This window comes from Mustelus asterias, chromosome 5, assembly GCF_964213995.1.
Source record: "Mustelus asterias chromosome 5, sMusAst1.hap1.1, whole genome shotgun sequence".
In the NCBI taxonomy this organism is placed as follows: domain Eukaryota; kingdom Metazoa; phylum Chordata; class Chondrichthyes; order Carcharhiniformes; family Triakidae; genus Mustelus; species Mustelus asterias.
Genome location: NC_135805.1, coordinates 148,427,032 through 148,440,178, shown reverse-complemented (window position 1 = coordinate 148,440,178; position 13,147 = coordinate 148,427,032). Strand labels below are relative to the sequence as shown.

Genomic DNA, 13,147 nt, shown 5'->3' with positions numbered 1-13,147 from the left:
TTTTCACCATAAGTTCATCGGATTAATTCCATCTGCATAGTCTCTCAAGACCTTACTCCTCACAGCTGTGCTATCTGCTCCCATCACACCATAAGATATAGGAGCAGAATTAGGCCATTCAGCCCATCGAGTCTGCTCCACCACTCGTTCATGGCTGATAAGTTTCTCAACTCCATTCTCCACGGCGGCAAAGTTGTTAGCACTGCGACCTCACAGCGCCAGGGACCCGGGTCGAATTCAGCCTCAGGTCAGTGTCTGTGTGGAGTTTGCACATTCTCCCCATGTCTGCGTGGGTTTCCTCAGAGTGCTCCGGTTTCCTCCCACAGTCCAAACATGTGCGGGTTAGGTTGATTGGCCATGCTAGATTGCCCCTTAATGTCAGGGGGACTTGCTCGGGTAAATGCATGGGGTCATGGGGATAGGGCCTGGGTGGGATTGTGGTCGGTGTAGGCTTGATGGGCCGAATGGCCTCCTTCTGCACTGTAGGATTCTATGATTTTCCCCATAACCTTTGATCCCCTTAACAATCAAGAACCTATCTATCTCCATCTTAAACTCTGTCTTAAACTTCCTGAACTCACATCGAGCTGAGTCGGGCATCCCAACAGTGGACCATCCATAGTTTTATGGGGGCACCAAAACCTATAAAATAGAAGCAAAAGGAGGCCATTCGGCCCTTCAAGCCCACTCCACCATTCATTACGATCATGGCTGATCAGCCAACTCAACATCCTGATCCCCCCTTCCCCAAATACCCTTTGATCCCACTCCTCATACATCAGTCCCGTCATCCCAGGAATCAGTCTGGTGAACCTTCTCTGCACTTATAGCAAGAGCATCCTTCCTCAGATAAGGAGACCAAAACTGCACACAATATTCCAGATGTGGCCTCACCAAGACCCTGCAGCGAGACATCCCTGCTCCTGTACTCGAATCCTCTCGCAATGAAGGCCAACATACCATTTGCCTTCTTTACCGCCTGCTGCACCTGCATGCTTACCTTCAGCGACTGGTGCACAAGGACACCCAGGTCCCGCTGCACACTCCCCTCTCCCAATTTACAGCATTTCAGGTAGTAACCTGCCTTCTCATTATTGCGACCCAAGTGGATACCCTCACATTTATCCACACTACACTGCATCTGCCATGCATTAAATCATTATTATATATTCTGAACAGCTGGGGACCAGGCTGATTCTTGTTATACCCCACTAATCATAGAGTGATAGAGCCATACAATGCAGAAAAGGCCCTTCGGCCCATCGGCCGGAATTCTACCATCTCACCCACCATGGAATGGGCGCAGGCAAGGGTCCAAAAACAGAGATCTCTGTTGGCCTTAGACGGGAATTTCTAGTCTCACCTGAGCAAGGCCATAAAATTCTAGCTATCGAGTCTGCACCAACAACATCTCCCTCTAAAGGCGCACTCATCCCATTTTCCTGCCCTTGTCCCAGATCCTTGATGTTTTGATATTTCAAGTGTTCATCCAAATATTTTTTAAAGGTTGTCAGGTTTCCAGCCTCCACTACCTTCCCAGGCAGCGCATTCCAGATTCCCACCACCCTCTGAGTGAAAAAGCTTTTCTCAAATCCCCTCTGAATCTCCTGCCCCTCACCCTAAAACTCTGCCCCCTCGTGATTGACCCCTCAACCAAGGGGAGGAGCTGTTCCCTCCTCACCCTGTCCACACCCCTCAGAATCTTATACACCTCAATCATGTCCCCCCTCAGCCTTCTCTAGAAAATAATCCAAGCCTCTCTCCTTATAGCTCAAATGCTCCATCCCAGGCAACATCCTGGTGAATCTCCTCTGTACCCACTCTAGTGCAATCACATCCTTCTTATAGTGAGTTACCAGAACTGCATACGGTACTCTAGCTGTGGCCTAACCAATGTTCTATACAGCTCCAACATTACTTCCTTGCTTATAATTATATCCTATACCACGACTGATAAAAGCATGTGCCTTGCTCTGTCGCCTTAGGGATCTGTGAATAATACAGGGAAGGTTTCCCAGGCTGATTCCGGGGATGGCGGGACTGATGTATGAGGAGAGATTGGGTCAGTCAGGATTGTATTCACTGGAGTTCAGAAGAATGAGGGGGAATCTCATAGAAACCTATAAAATTCTAACAGGATTAAACAGGGTAGATGCAGGAAGGATGTTCCCGATGGTGGGAGAGTCCAGAATCAGGGGTCACAGTCTGAGGATACAGGGTCGATGGTTTAGGACGGAGATGAGGAGAAATTTCTTCACCCAGAGAGTGGTGAATGTGTGGAATTCACTACAACTGAAAGTAGTTGAGGCCAAAACATTGAATGTTTTCAAGAAGCAGTTAGATATAGCTCTTCAAGTGAAGGGGTTCGAAGAGTATTTGGGGAAGGGGGGATCAGGATGTTGAGTTGGCTGATCAGCCATGACCGTAATGAATGGTGGAGTGGGCTTGAAGGGCCGAATGGCCTCCTGCTGCTTCTGACTCCATGATCCCTCTGTTCCTCTGAGTTTCCCAGTGTTCTGTCATTCATTAAATGCTCCCTCATCTTGTTTCTTCTTCCAAAGTGCATTGCCGTGCACTTATCAGGGTTAGATACCATCTGCCACTGCTCTGCCCATCTGACCAACCCATCTATATCTTCCTGTAACCTATGACCATCTTATTCACTATTAACCACGCTACCAATCCTGGTGTTATCTGAAAACTTGCTTATTATTCACCCCACATGATCATCTACATCATTTATGCACATACCAACCGATAGTCACTGCCTGCTATTTGGAAAAAGACCCATTCATTCCTATTCTTTCTTTCCTGTCTTCCAACAAGTTTTCTATCCATCTCAATACACTACTCGCAAACCCATGTGTTTTAATTTTACACCCTAAACTCTTCTATGAGACTTTGCCTCACATAAGATCTATCTTTCCTAATCAACAAAGTGCTTTCTCCTGTAATCAGGTCTTATTTCTGTCTCCTTCACTAACTGCTCGAAAACTTCTATCTTACTATCTGAAGTTCATCGCACAGTCTGTCTAAACTTTATCATAGATCAAAGATTATTTTTTATCATAGAATCCCTATGGTGCAGAAGGAGGCCTTTCGGCTCATCGAGTCTGCACCGGCAGCAACCCCACCCAGGCCCTATCCTCATAACCTCACGTATTTACCCTAGCTAGTCCCCCTGACACTAAGGGCCAATTTAGCATGGCCAATCCACTTAACCTGCACATCTTTGGACTGTGGGAGGAAACTGGAGCACCCAAAGGAAACCCACGCAGACACGGGGGGAATGTGCAAACTCCACACAGACAGTCACCCAAGGCCGGAATTGAATCCGGGTCCCTGGCGCTGTGAGGCAGCAGTGCTAAGCACTGTGCCACCATGCCACAATGTTCTCTCTCAGGTGAACCAAGGCTATTTTGAACTCTTCATGTCCCAAATCCCATAATCTTTGGCTAAAATACGAATACTTAACTAGCCCATTTAATTTAGCCAATCATCTTCCGTTTCCTTTGCAACCAAGCCAGTATTGTGCTTCTCAGAAACGATGCCGCAGCCAGGAATAACAATTGAAAACCCCCTGGAGAAAAACAGGAGCTGGTTCTCTGGCTTTCGAGATGCCACCTTTGAAAATATTTCACCGTGATATATTCGTCCACAACGTGTTTAGGAAAGTGCAAATGTTTCAGAAAATCGGTCTTACTTACTGGTGACAACCATTACAAAGGCAGGACTGGATGGTGAGTGGATCCACCGACCAGACACTTGCATCTGGGTGAAACAAAGGTAGCTTCCTTCATTGTCCCTTGTGAGGCTTTTGATGGTGTACGTGAGGGGTTGTCGGTTTCTGGTACTGTTCATGACGGAAGTCGAACCTTTCACCAACTGAAATCGTTCAGCTGAGTCCCTGTTCGAAACGGCGCATGTAATGGTGACAGTCTCTCCCGCAACATATATTGGGTATTCAGGGTGCCTCGAGACCTTGGGCTGTGGTGGGGGCCCTGAAACGTTAAGCACAGGATTAGAAGTGGACAAAACAGTGTTCTTGAACTTCGAAAACCAGTCCCCACATGGGTGGAAAATATTTTCATTTCATCTTCCTTGAATTTGACCCACAGAACATTACACTGGCTCTCTGGATTACTTGGCCAGTGACAATACCATTGCGTCACCACCTCTCCAATTAGGAGTAGGCCATTCGGCCCCTCGAGCTTACTTTGCTGATTGGATTGTAATCTCACTCCCATTTTTCAAAGAACAAAGAACAAAGAAAATTACAGCACAGGAACAGGCCCTTCGGCCCTTCAAGCCTGCACTGACCATGCTGCCTGACTGAACTAAAACCCCCTACGCTTCCGGGAACCATATCCCTCTATTCCCATCTCATTCATGTACTTGTCAAGACGCCCCTTAAAAGTCACTATCGTATCTGCTTCCACTATCTCCCCCAGCAACAAGTTCCAGGCACCCACCACTCTCTGTGTAAAAAATCTGCCTCGTAAATCTCTTTTAAAACTTGCCCCTCGCGCCTTAAACCTGTGCCCCTAGTAATTGACTGTTCCAACCTGGGACAAAGCTTCTAACTATCCACTCTGTCCATGCCTCTCATAATCTTGTAGACTTCTATCAGGATCTTGTAGACTTCTATCAGGTGGGTTTTCCTCCTGTCTTGAAACCCCTTCTCCATAGTCCTTGACTCCTGGATCATAAGTGAGCCTGCCGCCTCTGTTCCCCGGGGAAGACATTTCCTGGGGCTAACCACTGTCTCAGAGGGAGGGAAAAATCCTCAACACAGTTTTAAATTCAAGTGCCCTAATTTTCTCACTTTGCCCCTCAATCAATATCTGTCCTGTCAAGATCTCAATGGTTTCCATACATTGTTTCTTATTCTTTTTAATCAAATCGTTGTAACACCCAAACTGCTCATCCTTTCCCCATCACCGTAGAATTCATAGAATCCCGACAGTGAAGAAAGAGGCTATTCGGCCCATTAGGTTTGCACTGACTCTCCCAAACGGCATCTCACCCAAGCACACCACATCCCCCCATCCTATCCCCATAACCCTGTGCATTCACCATGGCCAACCCACCTGATCTACACATCTTTGGACACTAAGGGGCAAGTTAGCGTGGCCAATCCACCTAACCTGCACATCTTTGGACACTAAGGGACAATTTAGCATGGCCAATCCACCTAACTTGCACATCTTTGGACACTAAGGGACAATCTAGCGTGGCCAGTCCACCTAACCTGCACATTTTTGGACACTAAGGGGCAATTTGGAATGGCCAATCCAACTAATCTACACATCTCTGGAGTGTAGGAAGAACACAGTAAGAAGTTTAACAACACCAGGTTAAAGTCCAACAGGTTTATTTGGTAGCAAAAGCCACAAGCTTTCGGAGCTCCAAGCCCCTTCTTCAGGTGAGTGGGAATTCTGGCTTGGAGCTCCGAAAGCTTGTGTGGCTTTTGCTACCAAATAACCCTGTTGGACTTTAACCTGGTGTTGTTAAACTTCTTACTGTGTTTACCCCAGTCCAACGCCGGCATCTCCACATCGTGTAGGAAGAAACCAGAGCACCCGGAGGAAACCCACACAGACACAGGGAGAATGCACAAACTCCACACAGACAGTGGCCCAAAGCCAGAATTGAACCCGGGTCCCTGGTGCTGTGAGGCAGCAGTGATAAGCACTGTGCCACCATGCCACGTCACAGAACCTGAATCCTTTCCTGAAAAGGATTCAAGGTAAAGTTACCCTTTATTAGCAAGGAGACCAATATTACACACAATATTCCATATGCTATCTCATTAAGCCCCCCTTCAGTCAGAACAAGAGTTATTACTTTTATGTTACCTTCCCCTTGCAGTAAAGGACACCTCATCCATTTGCCGTTCTACTCACCTGTTGTAACTGCAGGTTTGATTCATAGAAACATAGACACTAGGAGCAGGAGTAGGCCATTCGGCCCTTCGAGCCTACTACGCCATTCAACTTAATGATTGCCAATCCTCGTTTTCAATGTTATGTTCCAGCTCCCTCCCCATACCCCTCGATATCATTAAAATCGGAAACAAATCTATCTTTTTCTTAAATATATTCAATGGCTTGGCCTCCACATCTTTCTGTGGTGGAGAATTCCATAAGTTCACCACCCTCTGGGTAAGGAAATTCTCATCTCAGTCCTAAATGGTTTCCTCCGTATCCTGAGACTGTGTCCCATGATTCTAGATTCCCCAACCAGGGAAAACATCCTTCCTGTATCCAGACTGTCCAGCCCTGTTAGAGTTGTATAAGTTTCAATTAGATCCCCACTCATCCTTTTAAACTCTAGTGAATTCAGACCCAGATCTCTCCTCATAGGGCAGTCCCGCCAACCCCGGTCTCAGCCTAGTGAACCTCTGCTGCACGCACTCTGCGGCAAGTATATCCTTCCTTAGGTAGGGAGACCATAACTGCACACAATACTCCAGGTGTGGCCTCAACAAGGCCCTGTACAGCTGCAGTGAGATGTCCCTACTTCTGAACTCATACCTCTCACAATGAAGGCGAACATATCACTTCCTTTCCTAACTGCTTGCTGCACCTGCCTCTCCACTTTCACTGACTGGTGTACAAGGACACCCAGATCCCTCTGTACATCCATACTTCCCAATATATCACCATTTAAATAATACTCATCCTTTCTGTGTTTTCACACCAAGTGTGTAATTCCACATTTGCACCGGGAGTCCTGTATACCCCATGGTTCGCAGAATCTTGCTCCATTCAGCTTAGATCCTGGTTCTAATTCTTCCTTCCAAAATGGACAATGTCACATTATGCTTCAACGAACAAGGAACAGCACAACACAGGAACACGCCTTTCGGTCCACCAAGCCTGCGCCAACATATGACACCTTTCCAAACTAAAAACCTGTTGCCTCTACGCACTCCGTATCCCTCTATTCGCTGCCTATTCGTTATCTGTCAAGATGCCTCTTAAATGTTCCTATTGTACCTGTTTCTACCACCTCCTCTGCTGCGCATTCCAGGCACTTACCACCTTCTGTGTAAAAAAAGTTGCCTCTCACATCTCCTTTAAACTTTCCCCCTTTTACCTTAAACCTATGTCCCCCAGCAATTGACATTTCTACCCTGGGAAAAAGACTCCGACTATCCATCCTATCAAAGTCTCTCATAATTTTCTAAACTTCCATCAGGTCGCTCCTCAGCCTCTGATGTTCAAGTGAAAATAAACTAAGTTTAACCAATCTCTCCTCATAGCTGATGCCCTCCATACCAGGCAACATCCTGGTAAATCTTTTCTGTACCCTCTCCATAGCCTCCACATCCTTCTGGTAGTGTGGTGACCAGAATTGTACACTATATTCTAAATGTAACCCAATTAAAGTTCGATACAGCTGCAACACGACTTGCCAATTTTTATACTCTATGTCCCGTCCGATGAAGGCAAGCATGTCACATGCCTTCTTAACTAACTGATTCAGTTGTGTTGCCATTTCCTTGCTTTTAAGTGAAAGCTAAGTGTCACAAGTAGGCTTATATTAACACAGCAATGAAGTTACTGTGAAAATCCTCCAGTCACCACACTCCGGCGCCTATTCGGGTACACTGAGGGAGAATTTAGCATGACCAATGCATCGAACTAGCATGTCTCTCGGACTGTGGGAGGAAACTGGAGCACCTGGAGGAAACCCATCCAGACACGGGGAGAACGTGCAAACTCCACACAGACAGTGACCCAAGCCAGGAATCGAACACAGGTCCCTGGCACTGTGAGGCAGCAGTGCTAACCACTGTGCCACCGTGCCGCCCCTTTCAGGGTACTGTGGACCTGTAGGCCTAGATCCCTTTGTATGTTAATGCTTCTAAATGTTCTGCCATTTACTATATACTTCCCTCCTGAATTAGACCTTCCAAAATGGACAAGTTCACATTTTCCGACATTGTACTTCGTCTACCAAAAGTTTTCCCGATCAATTAGCCAATCCGAAATGCCTTTTCAACTCTTTATAGCTCCCTCCTGATGATGCATGTTCCGATGTACCTTTGTGTCATCAGCCAATTTTGTGACCATATATTTGGCGTCATTCTCCAGGTTGCTAATATAATATCAGGAAACATTGAGGCCTCCGGACAGATATCTGCACATTGAAGCTTACCGATCGGCCATGATCTGTTCATCCCTTGTCCACTTCCTGTTCGCTAGCTCATCGCAAACCCATGCCAATATGCCACCGCCTCCACTATGAGCTTCTACTGTTACGACGCAGAGATTGATCCCGATTACCTCGATTTATAATCTGGTAAACGTGTTTGGGAAGGTGCTAACTGTTCTACATTAGAGGTTGATTAATATAAAGGCCTGACACTCACTTTAAGTGATTAATTAACAAGTTATTTTATTCAACCAACCCGGAGCTTTAACTAACCTCGTAACATTTCAATTACAGGATGGTTCAACTGAAATGCAGTTCAAATAAAGACAAGGACCATTCAGTGTCAAAACAATAATAACAGAATTGCAGTCACTCTCAAAAGAAAATCTATATACAACTAGGTCTGCTGGCTTGGAAAAGATTTGGAGTTCTTCTGTGGTTGTCTGCTGTCTGTAAGCACTGTCTGATTTGGTACTTTTTGCTCTTTAAATGGTGATTTTTATTAAAACATATATGAAGCTGGCAGAGTTAAGAACTAACTGTTTCAGTTGACCTAACTGTCCTTAACTGCCTTTAACTGCTTCAGTTGATCTGGCCCTGGCTCGAGAGATGTTGCTTCGAGATGGCTAGTTCTCCGGCCTTTATATTTGCAATGATCTCACAATTGTCTTACACCACGATAGGGCTGAGGTTGTCAGCAACAGCAAATTCAAATCTAATAGGCTCTTAATAGCTGATTGTCTTTTTGAAACTGATCGGCTATTAAAATGCACAAGCCTGCTACCAAAGCAACCCTGATGCTTGGTCCTCGAAACAAATGTTGCAGCTTAGAGTCTGTGTGCTTTCTACATCCAAGCACTGAACTCCAAACCAGCTTTTAAAGGGACCACACACTCTTTTCTTTCTCTCTGCCTTTTTTACAATTCTTTTTATATTGTTACGAGCATTCTTTATATCTTTACAAGCTCCACATTACATTGTGAAGTGACCTCAGTCAGTACGAACCAAAGGTCATTGCCCTGAGGGGTTAAGTTAAACTTTCTCCAATGATGCTACCCCACCCGATCCATCATTTTGTTTGGTTTTTATGAAGTAAATATTATCGGGAGTTGTTAGGCGCACTCACGTGTGAGAGTTATCCCAAGCGGTTCACTCTGATGGGAACGTATCCATCGTCCTGACACCTGGGCCTGGTAGGTACATGTGTAATTCCCACTGTCGCTCATGCCGATATTCCTTAATTGATAACTGAATGATTGTTGCATTGCGTTGCTCTCTGAGACAGCGACTGATCCTTTCAGCAACTGATATCGCCCAGCCGAGTGACTGCGTGGAGCTGTGCACGTAATTGTGACAGATTCACCGACTACGTAAACTGGGTGATGCGGACCGACCAGGACCGTGGGTGCAGGCGGGATTCCTGAAATGAAAAAATCCCACATCGTCAACGTTAAACTTCCAAGCATTCCACATTCCATCCACTCGCGGGAAATTTAAATGCCCCCCCTTCACCACGCCACCCCCCCCCTCATCCCCCACCACCCCCACACCTCGTGTTGCCTCCAGCTGAGAAATATATGCCATCCTGAGCTCCGGTCACACCTGAATCAAGGAAACCGGGGAAAACCAAGAAATTGTGCCTTGCCAGTGTGATTTATGAAGTGAATTGGATTTCCGATTCACTGATGAACAACAAGTCTTGAAACCGGAAGGAAGATATCCAAGCTTTCTTTTGGTTAGACACCAGCATCTAGTTTGAAGTTTCTTTATTAGTGTCACAAGTATGCTGACATTAACACTGCAATGGAGTTACAGTGAAAATCCCCGAGTCACCACACTCAGATGCCTGTTTGTGTGAAGTGAGGGGGAATTTAGCATGACCAATGCATCGAACCAGCATGTCTTTCGGACTGTGGGAGGAAACTGGAACACCTGGAAGAAACCCATGCAGACATGGGGAGAACGTGCAAACTCCACACAGACAGTGACCCAAGCCAGGAATCGAACACGGGTCCCTGGCACTGTGAGGCAGCAGCGCTAACCACTGCGCCACCGTGCCGCCCCTTTCAGGGTACTGTGGACCTGTAGGCCTAGATCCCTCTGTATCTTAATGCTTCTAACTGTTCTGCCATTTACTATAAACTTCCCTCCTGAATTAGACCTTCAAAAATTGACAAGTTCACATTTTCCCACATTATACTTCCTCTACCAAAGGTTTTCCCGAACAATTAGCCAATCCAAAATGCCTTTTCAACTCTTTACACAGAGGGTGGTGGGGGCCTGGAATGCACTGCCAAGCAAGGTGATTGAGGCGGACACGCTGGGATCGTTTAAGATTCATCTAGATAGTCACATGAACAGACTGGGAATAGAGGGATACAAACGAATGGTCTCGTTGGGCACATGAGCAGCGCAGGTTTGGAGGGCCGAAGGGCCTGTTCCTGTGCTGTATTGTTCTTTGTTCTTTATAGCTCCCTCCTGATGACGCATGTTCCGATGTACCTTTGTGTCATCAGCCAATTCTGTGACCATATATCTGGCGTCATTCTCCAGGTTGTTACTATAATATCAGGAAACGTTGAGGCCACTGGACAGATATCTGCTCATTGAAGCTTACCGATCGGCCATGATCTGTTCATCCCATGTCCACTTCCTGTTCACTAGCTCATCGCAAACCCATGCCAATATGCCACCACCTCCACTATGAGCTTCTACTGTTACGACGCAGCGATTAATCCCGATTACCTCGATTTATAATCTGGTAAACGTGTTTGGGAAGGTGCTAACTGTTCTACATTAACGTTTAGAGGTTGATTAATATAAAGGCCTGACACTCACTTTAAGTGAATAATTAACGAGTTATTTTGTTCAACCAACCAGGTCCGTTAACTAACCTCGTAACATTTTAATTAAAGGATGGTTCAACTGAAATGCTGTTCAAATAAAGACAAGGACCATTCAGTGTCAAAACAGTAATAACAGAATTGCAGTCACTCTCAATAAAATCTATATACAACTAGATCTGATGGCTTGGAAAAGATTTGGAGTTCTTCTGTAGTTGTCTGCTGTCTGTAAGCACTGTCTGATTTGGTACTTTTTGTTGGTTAAATGGTGATTTCTATTAAAACATATATGAAGCTGGCAGAGTTAAGAACTAACTGTTTCAGTTCACCTAACTGTCCTTAACTGCCTTTAACTGCTTCAGTTGATCTGGCCCTGGCTCTAGAGGTGTTGCTTTGAGATGGCTAGTGCTCCGGCCTTTATATTTGCAATGATGTCACAATTGTCTTACACCACGATAGGGCTGAGGTTGTCAGCAACAGCAAATTCAAATCTAATAGGCTCTTAATAGCTGATTGGCTTTTTGAAACTGATCGGCTATTAAAATGCACAAGCCTGCTACCAAAGCAACCCTGATGCTTGGTCCTCGAAACAAATGTTGCAGCTTAGAGTCTGTGTGCTTTCTACATCCAAGCACTGAACTCCAAACCAGCTTTTAAAGGGACCGCACACTCTTTTCTTTCTCTCTGCCTTTTTTACAATTCTTTTTATATTGTTACGAGCATTCTTTATATCTTTACAAGCTCCACATTACATTGTGAAGTGACCTCAGTCAGTACGAACCAAAGGTCATTGCCCTGAGGGGTTAAGTTAAACTTTCTCCAATGATGCTCCCCCACCCGATCCATCATTTTGTTTGGTTTTTATGAAGTAAATATTATCGGGAGTTGTTAGGCGCACTCACGTGTGAGAGTTATCCCAAGCGGTTCACTCTGATGGGAACGTATCCATCGTCCTGACACCTGGGCCTGGTAGGTACATGTGTAATTCCCACTGTCGCTCATGCCGATATTCCTTAATTGGTAACTGAATGATTGTTGCATTGCGTTGCTCTCTGAGACAGCGACTGATCCTTTCAGCAACTGATATCGCCCAGCCGAGTGACTGCGTGGAGCTGTGCACGTAATTGTGACTGTTTCACCGACTACGTAAACTGGGTGATGCGGAGCGACCAGGACCGTGGGTGCAGGCGGGATTCCTGAAATGAAAAAATCCCACATCGTCAACGTTAAACTTCCAAGCATTCCACATTCCATCCACTCGCGGGAAATTTGAAAGCCCCCTCCCTCTACCATGCACCCCCTCCCCCCCAACCACTCCCGCACCTCGTGTTGCCTCCAGCTGAGAAATATATGCCATCCTGAGCTCCGGTAACACCTGAATCAAGGAAACCAGGAAAAACCAAGAAATTGTGCCTTGCCAGTGTGATTTACGAAGTGAATTGGATTTGCGATTCACTGATGAACAACACGCCTTGAAGCCGGAAGGAAGATATCCAAGCTTTATTTTGGTTAGACACCAGCATCTAGTTTGATGTCTATTTATTAGTGTCACAAGTAGGCTGACATTAACACTGCAATGAAGTTACTGTGAAAATCCCCTCGTCACCACACTCAGGTGCCTGTTTGTGTGAACTGAGGGAGAATTTAGCATGATCAATGCATCGAACCAGCATGTCTTTCGGACTGTGGGAGGAAACTGGAACACCTGGAAGAAACCCATGCAGACATGGGGAGAACGTGCAAACTCCACACAGACAGTGACCCAAGCCAGGAATCGAACACGGGTCCCTGGCACTGTGAGGCAGCAGCGCTAACCACTGCGCCACCGTGCCGCCCCTTTCAGGGTACTGTGGAACTGTAGGCCTCGATCCCTCTGTATCTTAATGCTTCTAAGTGTTCTGCCATTTACTATAAACTTCCCTCCTGAATTAGACCTTCCAAAATGGACACGTTGACATTTTCCCACATTATACTTCCTCTATCAAAGGTTTTCCCAATCAATTAGCCAATCCAAAATGCCTTTTCAACTCTTTACACAGAGGGTGGTGGGGACCTGGAATGCACTGCCAAGCAAGGTGATTGAGGCGGACACGCTGGGATCATTTAAGTCTTTTCTAGATAGTCACATGAACAGACTGGGA

At 45.9% G+C, this 13,147-nt stretch overlaps 1 protein-coding gene across 1 annotated transcript in view; it reads right to left on the bottom strand.

Annotated features, from left to right (window-relative positions):
- LOC144493882 (immunoglobulin superfamily member 1-like) overlaps window positions 1-9,394 on the bottom strand; it is a 41,052-nt gene extending 31,658 nt beyond the window's left edge. The window contains exons 1-2 of the mRNA XM_078213464.1: window positions 9,290-9,394; window positions 3,708-4,001 (exon numbers count right to left, since the gene is read on the bottom strand). Of these exons, the coding sequence (XP_078069590.1) occupies window positions 3,708-4,001; window positions 9,290-9,389 (394 nt within the window). The 5' untranslated portion in view covers window positions 9,390-9,394. The remainder of the gene's footprint in view (window positions 1-3,707; window positions 4,002-9,289) is intronic.
- Window positions 9,395-13,147: the final 3,753 nt, after the last annotated feature.